Genomic DNA, 13,631 nt, shown 5'->3' with positions numbered 1-13,631 from the left:
AATATTATCTTGTAGCATATCAGTTAGGCGGAAAATTTAAGCGAGATAATTTGGAAATGTTTTAATCTTTTAGTATATAGGGGACTCGTCAATTTGAAGACGAGCCATTTGGTGATTTTCTCACTAGGTTCTATAACTTTCAATGCATTTTCACGATAATGGATTAATGTGTCGTATTCGTATCACTGGTTTCAAAAAGTTAAGGTCAAAACACTTTAAACATCAAGTCAAATGAGAACAATATCGATGAGCACAAAAAAAAGGGAGTTTTTTTGTTAACAAATACGGAGTACAACGGAAGAAAACAAAATGCATTCATTGCGATTTTTTTTTATTATTTTATATTGACAGTATGGACATAAAGAACTGAACTTTTGCAATATTTATACAATCAAACAACTCTGCCGTGAACATTGAATTTGGAAACTTGGTCCTGAAAGCCAGATACTTTTGAAAAGGCAATGGACGTAAGGAACTGTATGTTTTTGTTACATACAAGTATACAGCAAACGAGGATACAATCGGACCAAGTTTTAGCATCCAGATATTCAGGTACCAACAGGTCTGGTCTTTCAGCGGCAAATACAGCATTGTTCCGGATTGCTATGCTAGTGATGGCCTTGTTGCCCGCTCTTTGCATTGTCTTCGTTCCAGCAAGGATGCAAAGTAGGTAACTGATACTCATCAGGCTTAAGGGCTAAGGCAAAATCCGGTAAAGTTGGCGCAGTCTCCATGATTCTGCAAGTCACAGCCATGTTATGAGTAAACAGTGACGGATGACCTGTAACTTTTATTCTATGGGATACTGTTGAAATTTCCAAGTCCCATTATACGAAAAATTATAAATTTAGGATTTTTCAACCACTATCGTATTATTAGGCATAGATCAGCCTACGACTATATAACTAGTGCTTCCCATTGGCTACACTAGAGCTAACTGATGCAACAGATTTCAAATGCTAAATCACAGAACACAGTGCAAATGGATATCGGTACAACTGGATCTCACATAAATGATGAGTAGAAGTTGTAAAGAACTTAAAAAGAAAAAAATGGGACTTCAAAAGAGAAGCATTTATCTACGGAAAATATATTTTAGTGAAGTGTAAAGTTCCAAGCCAAAAAGAAGGCAAAGAGTTAAAAATTGTAGATAATGTTTTCTCAAAATCAAATAACCTCTTATAAACAACACAAAATTTCATTTGTGACGTATCCGTCACTTTGAAGTGACGGATACCATTTTTCCTCACAAATGACCCAAATAGAGGAGAGAGGGAAGCACATGAGGGTGCCCCCACCTTATCCCCTATCCGTTTTGTGAGTGGCATTATCCATCACTTACTCCGACCCGTCTTCAGCAAGACTAATTGTATAAACAATTCACCATTTCAAAGGAGCCAGTGAGACAATGATACCATGACTTTATGCTACTATGATTGTATACGCAGCTTTCAAACGAAAATTATAGTGCATAATTTTATATTGCATGTATCACTTACTTTTCATATGTATACAAATCCCGATTGATCCGCACCTTGCTGGAAGTATCTTTAGGGATTTTGTCAGAAAGATATTTCATGGTTCCCCACAACGGTGGATTTCTGCATAAGAAACAACAGATTAAAACAACCGCTGAAAGCTAAGAAAAGTGCAAAATTTGACATGCAGATGACATTGTCAATGGACCAACACCACCCCACAAGAACCTAAGAAGCACATGGTGTCAGAGAAGGAACTTCACAAGACCAATGAAGGTATCATCTCGAGGACTCAAACTCTTGGCAATGGAAAGAGTAAACAGCAAAACACCTCTTCCAACAACGCCCGCTTTCTCTTAACTCACTTGCTTAACACACAACTCATGACCAAGCAATCCGAGCAAAAAAGCTGACAAATTGACTTGGTCAATGAATTCACTTGAAATTAAACAGATGATTACACAGCTACACTCACTGTCAGTGTCTATATGAGTATATGCCCACTTTCCCTAACATGAGGAACAGAAGGAAGCAAAATCCTTCCAGAAGTAAATCCAGAAGATATAAAGCACAAAAAAGAAGTATACTCTTAAGTCTTAACCTCACTCCTATCATGAAGAAAAAAAACAATACCAAGGGTTCATCCTGGCAAATCCCGCAAAAAGATGGAATACTATCAAAAAGATTTTGTTACCATAGGATTGAAGTTCCAACCGATTAGGTAGAAACAGAGTATATTCTAGTCTGAAAATCTTACTAAACCATGTCCATTGATAACACAATTTCTGTGTCCTTACAACATATCTGACAGCTTATTTCACGGACAAACATGACCATGACCAGGTCACATCTCCACGCTTTGTAGCAGCACACAGATTAATCATTACCATGGTGACATCTGTGTTCACGAAAAAGGGCCAAGCTCAGTTTGTAACAGTAGGCAATCTGTCGCAAGTACTGAAGACTGACGAGTGATTAAAGGAAGACTTAAAGGGCATCAGCACATTTAATTGCGATTCCAAACACAGAAAACTCTTCACAGCAAAACTCTTTCTGGTTATAGTAATTTCATGCTTTCAAAAGGTAACTTTAGAACAAAACTTGATTATTCGAACGTGATGATTCCGATATCGCTTCACAGCCAGTTCTATTTGAACGTGTAAGGTTTCTCCAAAAAGCTGCATATTTTTTTAATTGGGCAGTAGCAAAAAAAGCAAACATGTTTAAAAGTTAGGACGAGAAGCCAATGTTCCTTGTAAGGTGAGGGTGAAAAATACGTTGATCAATTTCGCTCTCTTACCCTTGGGTCTTGGCTCTGTGACACTTACCCTCGTCTCTTTTCTACTGAGTTGAGTTCACAGTAATAGGGGTAATTATTTTTTCAGCTTGGAAGAGAAGGAAGAAAAGTTTGAAAATATGGTTCCTTTGAAAGGTGTGTACTTGATGATAAACGAGATCTCGGATCACTTGGTTTCAAAGACCATCATTATATTACCTCTAAGGGTGTGTTTGGATTGAGGGATTCGGAGGGAAAAGAAAGGGAGGGGGAGTAGGGGATTTAAAATCCCTCATTTGGATAGCAAATGAGGGTGGAGGGAAATGGAGGAGGAGAGATTTGGAGGGATCCAATTTCCCTCTTCCAAGACTAATCAAAATCTCTCCACAATAGGCAAAATTTGGAGGGAAATTGTATCCAAACACTCACACTCCATTCCCCCTCCCCTTCCCTTCTCTCCCTTTCCCTTCCCTCCTTCCTTTCCCTCCATTTTTGCTATCCGAACACACCCTGAGGGTCCGTTTGGATTGAAGGAATTGGAGAGAAGGGGAGGGGAGGGAAAGGGAGGGATTTAATTTTCTTTGTTTGGATTAAAAATATGGGAGAAAGGAAATGGAAGGGAAGAGAAATGAGAGGACTTATTTTCCCTCCTATAGAACAAACTATAATCTTTCCAAGGGTGGCAAGATTTGGAAAGAAAACATTATTTGGACTCTAATTATACCACCAACATCCTTCAATCCTCCATCCATTCTTCATCTCCCTCCTTCCTCCCCTTCCATTTCCCTTTATAATTTTTGTTATCCAAACACCCACATCCCATTTGCCCTCCCCTCCCTTCACCTCCCCTCACTCCCCCTCCCCTCCCCTTCCCTCCTAAAATTGTATCCAAACGGACCCTAAGTGTGATGAGTCCAAATCCAGCAGTTTTGATTGTATAATAGATTAATAGGAGTCAAGTGCTCCACTCTCACCCCAACTTCATTTTTCTTCTCTAAAACTTCGTTTGTTTAAAAAAGGTCGAACCTTTCCTTCCTTTAAAAGATGCAAAAGGTGTTTGTTGATACTTTATATCATAACGTAACGAATATAGTCGTTCGATAAGATGACTCTTGAATGGCTTGAGAGCACAATCATCCAACTCTCTGTATATATATATAGGTGTCATCCCTTTGGTATCCTTTGAACAATGTCCTCTATAATCAAAAATAAATAAATAAAAAGTAGGACGCATCTAATTTATGAACCTCGAGCACCACAATCACCTATGTCAGTGTCAATAAAGATCGCTCCATGTGAGATTAAACTTCATTTATCAAACTTCAGAATTCAGATGTAATAATAGCAAACATGTAAAAGGATTAAACCATTTAAGAAGAAAAACAAGGATTTGCTAACCTAGGCAAAAAAGGGCTCTTTAAAACATGTTAAGTTGTGTAATAAAAATCAAGGAACTGGAATATTATTTGAATTATCATTGCCTTAGGGCCTTGTTTGGATAGCAAAGTCGGAGGGAAAGGAAGGATAAGGGGATAGAGGGAAAGGAAAAGGAGGGAAGAGAAGGAGAGAGGGAATGGAGTATGGTTGTTTGGATACAGATTTCTCTCCAAATCTTTCCTATGGTTGGGGGATTTTGATTTGCCTTGGAGGAAGGAAAATGGATCCCCCAAATTCCTCCCTCTCCATGTCCTTCATCCTCATCAGCTAACCGAACAAAGAATTTTATTTCCCTTGCTCCCTCTCCCCTTCCTTTCACCCCAAATTCCTCCATCCAAACAAGCCCTAAATGGGCTAAATCCAACAGTAGTCTACTTATCAACTGCACTTAAATAGCCCTCCTATACGTGCTGGCTTCCAATATACAGAAATATGCAGCTTTAACATGTTGCAGATACACTCACTCCATTAGACCTTGATAAAATATTACCACTATGATCTGCTTCTTCATAGCATAAAAGAAGCGGGTTCAATGAGCCACCTTTCTTTATCCGATTTTCCAATACAAAACAGAAGGAATACTGATTTGCTCAAATTTAAATGGAAATAGGCAACAATGTGGTTAATGCATCATCCCATCCATTACACCGTACCTATTCTACAAGACTCCCTCATTTTACTATGATCTTCCTCTTTGACTTTAAGAAGTCAAAGTTTACAAAGTTTGATCGTAAATATGTTGAAAAACAAAAGGCTTTAAATATGATGCAAAAAATATTTACAAATATAGCAAGGAAAGATTTCACAAATTTATGTTTTCACTTTTCAACTAAAAATTATACGTATATAAATGCAAAAGAATATGGTCAAAGTGTCTTACAGACGTCAAAAGTCTTACACTGAAAGGGAGGAAGGCAAATGGGAGGCATCTTACTCTCTGTTTGACTAGAAACAGTCGGATTAATTAATCATTCCACCTCCATGAGTAACCAAAGTATCTCCCCGGTTGTAAGCAATTAGTAGGAAAAAAAAGGTATGGAATTAGGGGAGTACAAAGTATCATTAAAATCTCCTTCTTTACGACCACAATAAATCTGATCTTCTCTCACACAAACTGGCCTTGTCTTTCTTGCAGCTTCTCACAGCCATCCACAGCATGCAACATCATTACTAGTAATTTTGAACCACATTGGGTTTTCCCTTTTATTGCTGCTTATTTTTCTGCTATCCAAATACCATTCTTACTTCTCTTTCCCCTCTTCTCTTCCCTTCCCCCAACCCCAATTTATTTCCCTCTCTTTCCTTTCCGGCTATTATCCATATCCATAATCTGGTTAGCAACTTTAAAACATGCTTATCGTTTAAAGTTTTAGCAATCTATACGTGATGACTTCAGCTCCATTTCCATGGTACGCATTTTAAAATCAATTTTCATCCAATATGGATAAATTTTTACTTACACTCAACAGCCCTTATGCAGTGCCTACTACACTTGAGCAATGCCCAAGGCATCTACTTGCACCGAACTATTTTCGCTTGTTGAGAACTTAAGACACGTAAAAAGCTTAGTTTTCTTGGGTTTATTTCACATTGACAGCGTGTATTAAAAAAGTGTTGGCACAAAGAGATTGGGGCTCAGCAAGGGGAATAAACATAAGAATACAAGAGTATACCTTGACTGAGGAGGAGCCATGTTAAATGCTTCACCTGCCTTTTTACACTCTTTAAGATACTCATCAGCTGCTTGTAAAGAGGCAATCGCCATCCCATGAGACTTCTCGGTGTTGCCCTCATCCAAAATGACTCCATGATAATAGTAAGCAGCAGCCTGAAGAATACTATTGTTAAGTAATATTTTTTTTTGTCAGAGAAGCCACATCCCGCAGGGCAGAAGAATACAAGGGAAAGTAGGATTTGGATTTTGAACATGCAGCCTAATGCTCATAGTACCTCCTTACACTACTACTCTTACCCAATGGACTAAGACATCTTTGGTTTTCTGGATACAAAATCGGCGAAAACAAGAAAAATATGAAATATTATGCAATATGCTAAATCTTTGGGCAAGAAGATCACATGGTAGGACAGTGTGGAGGAAACTTCTAAAGCTCCAAGCTGAAAATTCAGCTAAAAGCTTAAAGCTCTTGTCCTCTTATAAGCCGATCTTAGCCGATATATATTATATACAAAAGATACAAATGAAATTGCCACGTATTCACATAGCCTTGCCCATCCCTCCCCTCAACAAAAAAAAAAGAACAGGAAAGGTCGGTACAGCAAACTGGTTCCGACCTTCCTCCCCTTTTTGCTAGTCCTCACCTTAACCCTCTCGAAAAGACTACACCATCACGTCCACCAACTAACTGCTCGATTAGTGGTGGTGTGGAGGCCTAGTACTCTGGTAGTGGTAATTGTGGTGATTGATCAAAGATGATGGTTGACTGGTGCCCTGGTGGTAATGGGTTGATAATTTTATGAGCTAAGATGAAATTATGTATTAATTGTGGCCCTCTTACTATATTTCTATTATTTAACAAAATGAGTTTCTCAACAACGTGCTAAAATTAAAGGGGGAAAACACTTTGGAGCAAACTGCAGAGGGAGTATTTGTTAGAAATTACGGGTACATCATAGTAACTATAGAAACATGCAGGACACGCTGGCGCAAGAAGGAAAATAATAAAAGACAGCGATAACAACAGTAACGAAATCAACACTGCCTCGGATTCACATGTATGTATCGATATCCCTATATCGGATCAATATCCCTATATCGGATACTGTAATAAAAAAATTTCACACAGAACAGATACAAGAGGGAAAACGAGAAAGAAATCATAATATACCTTTGCTTCCATATATTTCCACTTAATGAAAAGCTGGTGCTTTTCACCCCAACCATTAGTTAGTGGTAGATTCATTATATTATCTTGTGCCTGCAGAAAGTTGGTATCAGCACCAGCATACGACAGCAAAAATATTCAAAGCTATTTAGGACTACCCATGAGTAAAGAGAACTTAAAAACACAGAAACAGTTTGATGAATGACAATTACAAGGACCAGTATCAGGTACATGTGTCATGTGTGGTGTGGATATCAGAACCTGGTATGAATATGGGTCAGTGTGAGAGGCTATATAATGTGGCTAACTTATATAGACAAGAAAAACATGATATAGTAAAGGAGAAATTCATTTGGTTGGAGCTGAATTACCATTTGTTTTCAGAGATTAGAACATTCTTTTCCTGTTTGGAGAAGGGTTGTTTCTAGCTCCTTTCGGTGGCCCAAGGTATCATATGCTTGTAAAGGTATCCTACTTACGCTTAAAAAAAATTGGGCATTTTTTGTGGAATGAAACCTAAGCTAGACCGACCACTTTCTAACGATTTTTGAAGGCTACCGCAACAAAGTCTAATGTTAGGAATGAACTTCCAAAACACTGTATTAGAGAAGGTACATAAATACAGTATAACTACATGAAAGCAACTAATAGAAGTTTTAAACTTCACTGGAGGGACAGCAAAAGTAGTTCTAATCCCACATACACCAAAATATTAGTAGGAGAACAACAAAGTATATATCAATATGTAGTAATCAACCTGTTGCCAGTATTTCACCATTTCACATGCAAGTCTTCTCTTTACAGCAAGTGTTGCTTTGGAACTGTCAATCGCCAAGCCAAGTTGGATATCTACACCCTACACTACCAACATAATGGGGATTATGTAGGTACATAAGAATGCTTATTCTGTATGACAACAAGGCCAAAGCCTTAGGCCTCAGAAATAATGTCGGTCTAACATAAACCACCATAAGGAACCACCACAAGGAAGCATTATTACTAAAAAGAATAACAGGACCAAGTGTATAACAAACACGACAAAATAGTAATATACTAAGTCTGAGGTTCTGTGATACGAGTAATAATTATCTCATTAGAAAAGTATGTTCCAACTTCCACTAAAGCGGAAGCATTGTTTCACACAAGAGACGAGGAATAGAGAGACTTTACTACCTGTCCAAGTGCCTGCAGCGAGAGAGCCCGTATAACTCCTTCGGACAGATCTACTGGCAAACTTCTTCTACAAACAGCAAGTGATATATAACATGAGCAACATAACAATATACACTACCCATGACATACATAAGAACACGGGTCAATCTTAAATTTAAAAACCTTACCTTATCTCTACTGAAAGATGTGGAAACACGTGACGGATTGCACAATCAAGGTATCCTGCTGCCTTCAAGAAAATGTCGACGGAAGCTCGCCTGCTCTCTGTGTTCGTTGAGCCAGTGGGTAAAAAATTAACGTTAAAAACCAGTTTTAAAACAGCATACATTTGGTGTATTTCGTAATTCTTGTTACTAATTCCCCGTGCTAGTGAGTTCAATGGTAAACTTGGTACAAAAATGTCGAGCTAATCACGTTTGCAGTTACGGACCTTACGGTCACTATTGTCCTAAGATAATAAAGAATCGTCATAGTTAAAGTATAGTGAGCTTATTGACATCACACTTTCTTCTTCTGAATAGGCAAGAGGCGCATTGCTTACAAAATTATATTTTAAAATATAATTTTGCATAACAAAACCCTTCCTTTGGAGACATAATGTTGTAACGAGAAGGGCATTTACAAGAACTAGAAGAAAAGTATGAAAATTGCCGAGTAGTGTGCCTCGCTAGCTACGCTGCATCTGTAAGCACCGAGGCGTTTTGGCTATTACCTCATTAACCATGGGACTTAAGGGTCCTCAGTGCACTAAAGGCTCGCTTTTTTAACTAAGTTGGATTCCTCAAACAAATTAGCGGTATCATCAAGAAACACGTGTTTATTTGTCTAGACTTCTTATTGGTAGTAGGTGATAGGTCTCATCGTTTTCCTTAGCTAAGACTCCCCACAATGCTAAAGTTACGATGTTTTATTATGAAGTACAAGCTCATATGAGATTTGGAGTCTTAAACACTAATTGGTGGCTTCAAACTCATTCTAGAAGTAAGAACTTCCTAAGAAAACTGTAAAATATGTACAGCTGCAAGATGGATGCTAATGGTACTGTGAAGAAAAAATTTATATCTGAAACGACAGGTAGCGATGGTCATCTTGGTTTCAATAATTGGGAGAAGTTGCCTACACATGAGCACACGACCCCCATTTCTAATTTGTTTGGACCGGGAGACCCTTTTGAGGTGTGAGGTAATAATGCTAACTGAAAAAAGAGGCCCAGGCATCATGCAAACGGACTAGCCCAGCTTAATTGATCAATCGGACCCAGGTCTTTAGCCATGGGATCTGATACCATGTTAAATCATGCAATCGGACTGGCCACACCCAAATGAAAGAGAGAGAGTTCGTTTTATAAGCACAAGGAGGTTCCACTCTAAAACCAATTGGCAATAGAGTGAGTAGCCCCTTACCTTATAAAGTGTTAAACTCTCTCCTCTTCTATCCATGTGGGACACTCACATGTGGGTTATACTATGGGTTTATTCACACCAACACTTTCACTCAAATGTATACAATGAGGTCAAGCAAACGCACTAAGAATATCAGCTACAATCAAAGATTATATACACCTAAACCAAATCTACCACCGGGCAGATTTAAGCTAAAATAACCAATTATCTTCCAAATTTTCGCAAAAAGAATCTAGCATCCTGAATGTTATGCCACCTATATGTTTTATCAGCTCTATATCTTATACGGAGTATATGAAAGTTTACTTGTTAGCTCGGAAAGTTAATTTCATTCACAGCATATAAGCTAGTAAACTTCAAAAGCATCCATCAAACAAATTGGACACCTTAGACGACAAAATAAGACGGTCTAAGCAATAAGCCAGTTAGTTTTTCGGACACTTGAGTACAAGGGGTATTGCCTACCATCAGTAACCTTTGGTTGATAACCATCAGTAGATATTCTGGGAAGAAGTAAAAGGTTGGCTTGTGATAGCGATAACATTGCCATCAGATGCAGGACAGACAATACCTCATACCAAGCATTAGTCATTACTGTTTCCTGAAAAATGGATAGCGAAAGCAAAATCAAACACTAGCCTAAATCTGACACAATAATCATGTCAGCTGGAAAATTAGTCAATCAACAAGTAGAACTGACAGTACAAGCTGTAGGGTTGATTATTCATGTATCAAGAAATGTCACTGCTAGAAGAAAAAGATGGGGTATCCTCAATTGTACTCCTTTCCTACGCCTTTGCTATCCCGCTTATAATAATCCTTGATTTTCTATGGGACTTCCGTGGTGAGATTATCGCAAACTTGACCAATTTATTTTGCCTAACACACTCCATGACTCTAATTAGAAACTAACATCAAGTATTCAAGTAGCATTGTTTCTTCCTTAAACTGAAGTGTTCCATCAAGTTCTCTTAAGCTTTAACAGCTCCATTATGAACAAAACGAAACACAACAATTGCAAAAAATTTCCAACTTTCGAGCCTAACCTCTGCCGCGTCTTCTTGATTGACCCAACAAAAGTGTACTTTATGTTGCAACGGACTTCCTAAATAGAAAACCGATAAATTCAATCAAAAAATATGGTAAAATGCGAGATTGAATAACAACACAAACAAAAATTCAGCAAAATTATACGAGTACCATCTTTAACTAATCCGAGGAGAACAGGCAAGTAATCTTCGAGAACCTGTTGAAGATCCGTCAATGTAGAACCCCCTACACATAAAAACGGCTAATCACAACACTAATACAGTATTCCCTCCGTCACCAGACGTATTTTAATCAAAGGTAAACAAATAATTAAGCCGGACTGGGTAACTAACTGACTAGTGAACAACATTTTTCTTCTCTACTAGGTATTTTAATCAAAGCTAAATCATTATGATTGAGACAAACTGAGTAACTAACTACATTTTTCTTCTTTACGAGGTATTTTAATCAAAGGTAAACAAATAATTGAGGCGGGCTGAGTAACTAATTGAGTAACTAACTACATTTTTTCTTCTTTACCAGGTATTTTAATCAAAGGTAAACAAATAATTGAGACGAAATGAGTAACTAACTACATTTTTCTTCTTTAAGAGGTATTTTAATCAAAGGTAGACAAATAATTGAGGCGGGCTGAGTAACTAATTGAGTAACTAACTACAATTTTCTTCTTTACCAGGTATTTTAATCAAAGGTAAACAAATAATTGAGACGAAATGAGTAACTAACTAAATTGAGTATTTTAATCAAAGGTAAACAAATAATTGAGAAGGGCTGAGTAACTAATTGAGTAACTAACTACAATTTTCTTCTTTACCAGGTAATCAAAGGTAAACAAATAATTGAGACGAAATGAGTAACTAACTAAATTGAGTATTTTAATCAAAGGTAAACAAATAATTGAGAAGGGCTGAGTAACTAATTGACTAACTAACTACATTTTTCTTCTTTACCAGGTATTTTAATCAAAGGTAAAACAAATAATTGAGACGAAATGAGTAACTAACTACATTTTTCTTCTTTACGAGGTATTTTTTAATCAAAGGTAAACAAAACTAATTGACTAACTACATTTTTTCTTCTTTACGAGCTATTTTAATCAAAGGTAAACAAATAATTGACGGAATAACTAACTAACCGTGTTGCGTAATCGATTTACGCCGAGACCGAGTAACATGAAGAGCCTCATGACCAACCATAACCACAATTTGAGTACGAAGCGCAGACAATCGTTCAACAGCACACTTAGGCACTTGTTCCCCAAGGCATTGAGAAAAATCAACCGCTTTCGGAACCCGAAGCCCCGGTACAAATACGGATACTTCACCTATATTACTTGGCCGCCGTCTGTTTCCTACTCCGGTTTCTTTTTGCGTTGACACAAAACACCCCATTTTCCCACAACAACAATTTATTATTTTGGACACACGTTAGAAAAACCGTAATTATAAAAAACGCATTTTATGAGTGAATTTGAGTGGGGTTTTTTAGGGTTAGGGAAATTGGGGGTTGATTTTTTTGAATTAAATGAGGGGAATGGGGTTGAGATTGGGATAGTTTTCCGTGAGCTGGTGAGGAGGGTGGGCCGGTAGCCGACTTAGTAAAGGTGTCATGACTCATGAGTCATTACAGTTGAAGTGTTGGACTTATATAAGGGTATTTTCGTCTTTTTAACTGGTGGTTGATTGAGGTGACGTGGCGTAATCTAGCACTACTTGCATTTAAGAAGAGTTGGCCTACTCAAGATATTATGAAATTTATGCCGTCCGGTCTCTTCATTTCCTAAAAAAAATGGATTTTTATTTCTTATAAATGATCCGAATTAAATATTTGATGATTCAATACTGGTAATCGTTTCATAAAAATAAAGAGAAAATGGATTGAAAGAAAAAATATATTAAAATATGAGTATATTAAAGAGAAAATGGAGAAAAAGAAATGGAAAGAATCCAAATTCAAATTTATGATGATTGGAATGGGGGGATGACAAGGTACATATAGATGTTGAATGAAATGTCTATTCACTCCATTGTCTTTGATATCGTAAACCTGAATCGGGGAGATTGAGAAGTTGTTTATTATTGTCAATTTGCTATCCACTAACTTTTACAAAGTAGTAAACATTATGTTATATTTAGTATCCAAATCTTATCTCATACGGAGTACGTGATTAAACTTCTTTACAATCAATACAAAATTATCGACAGGCTTCAATATACTCAACAATTATGCAGCCACAAATTCTTTTTTTCTTTTTTTACTTCAAAGTTGAAAGGTTTAAAATTAGGATTAGAGCAAAACTCTTTGTCTTTGTTGATAACAATAGTTCCAATAACGGTGCAGTTAAAATATCTCCGTTACTCTTTTCAAGTTGAATGCAAAGGCAGTAGTTATTCCATCTGTTATCGTAGCCTCCTCAATAATTTTGGGAAAAAATCAGATAAAACTTAGATTGCTAAGTAGTACGGAGTACTATATAACATAGCCATATGGGTGTTTGGTAAACAATAGATTGATAAAATTTAAGTATATTAAAACTTTTAGATGTTTGACTCAACAATCTACTAAATTACGTGTCTGGTAAATGGCATATTAAAACAGTAGATTAATTTCTAATATACTGTTTTCCAATATGCTGCTCCCCCATCATATTCACTTTAGTAGATTATAAAAAATGAATCTGTCTATAATTTACACATGTATACAACAATCTATCAATCTAAATCCGCTAATTAACAAACACTTCTACTAAATCTGTTAATTATAATATATTAGTCAATCATGTCAATCAAATCTGTCATTTGTAATCTGCTTGACCAATCTGCTTCTGCTAATTATAATCTGCTGAGTACCAAACAGGGTCATAGTGTAAACCAATATAAATGGGTCATGGGTCTAACTTGTAAGAGTTATAATGTGTAGGAGAATAAACAATTCGTTGGAGGAATGAGTAACACGTGTAAGTTAGTGACTA

At 37.0% G+C, this 13,631-nt stretch overlaps 1 protein-coding gene across 2 annotated transcripts; it reads right to left on the bottom strand.

Moving 5' to 3' along the window:
* Positions 1-301: 301 nt before the first annotated feature.
* Positions 302-12,277, bottom strand: LOC141622395 (uncharacterized). Of its 2 annotated transcripts, none has more exons than XM_074438432.1 (11): positions 11,796-12,277; positions 10,811-10,885; positions 10,657-10,715; positions 10,076-10,211; positions 8,375-8,471; positions 8,208-8,274; positions 7,792-7,890; positions 7,038-7,127; positions 5,865-6,019; positions 1,500-1,601; positions 302-738 (listed from the first exon to the last, which is right to left on the bottom strand). In XM_074438432.1, exons 1-11 carry the CDS (start codon positions 12,049-12,051, stop codon positions 609-611), a joined length of 1,266 nt encoding a protein of 421 aa, XP_074294533.1. In that variant the 5' UTR covers positions 12,052-12,277; the 3' UTR covers positions 302-608. The 2 variants fall into 2 exon arrangements, with proteins under 2 accessions (XP_074294533.1, XP_074294534.1); XM_074438433.1 differs by having other exon boundaries at positions 8,208-8,271; positions 11,796-12,265.
* Between the last annotated feature and the right edge of the window lie 1,354 nt (positions 12,278-13,631).

Source organism: Silene latifolia, chromosome X, assembly GCF_048544455.1.
Source record: "Silene latifolia isolate original U9 population chromosome X, ASM4854445v1, whole genome shotgun sequence".
Taxonomy (NCBI): domain Eukaryota; kingdom Viridiplantae; phylum Streptophyta; class Magnoliopsida; order Caryophyllales; family Caryophyllaceae; genus Silene; species Silene latifolia.
This window is presented reverse-complemented; position numbering and strand designations above follow the sequence as displayed.

What these genes read in the sequence shown, in the direction of transcription:
- LOC141622395 (XM_074438432.1), bottom strand. Translation starts at nt 12,051, where the DNA reads ATGGGGTGTTTTGTGTCAACGCAAAAAGAAACCGGAGTAGGAAACAGA. An exon ending in CGCTGCAGGCACTTGGACAG is followed by an intron (nt 7,891 to 8,207) that starts GTAGTAAAGTCT and finishes TTGGTAGTGTAG; the next exon opens with GGTGTAGATATCCAACTTGG. An exon ending in TGGTGAAATACTGGCAACAG is followed by an intron (nt 7,128 to 7,791) that starts GTTGATTACTAC and finishes AACTTTCTGCAG; the next exon opens with GCACAAGATAATATAATGAA.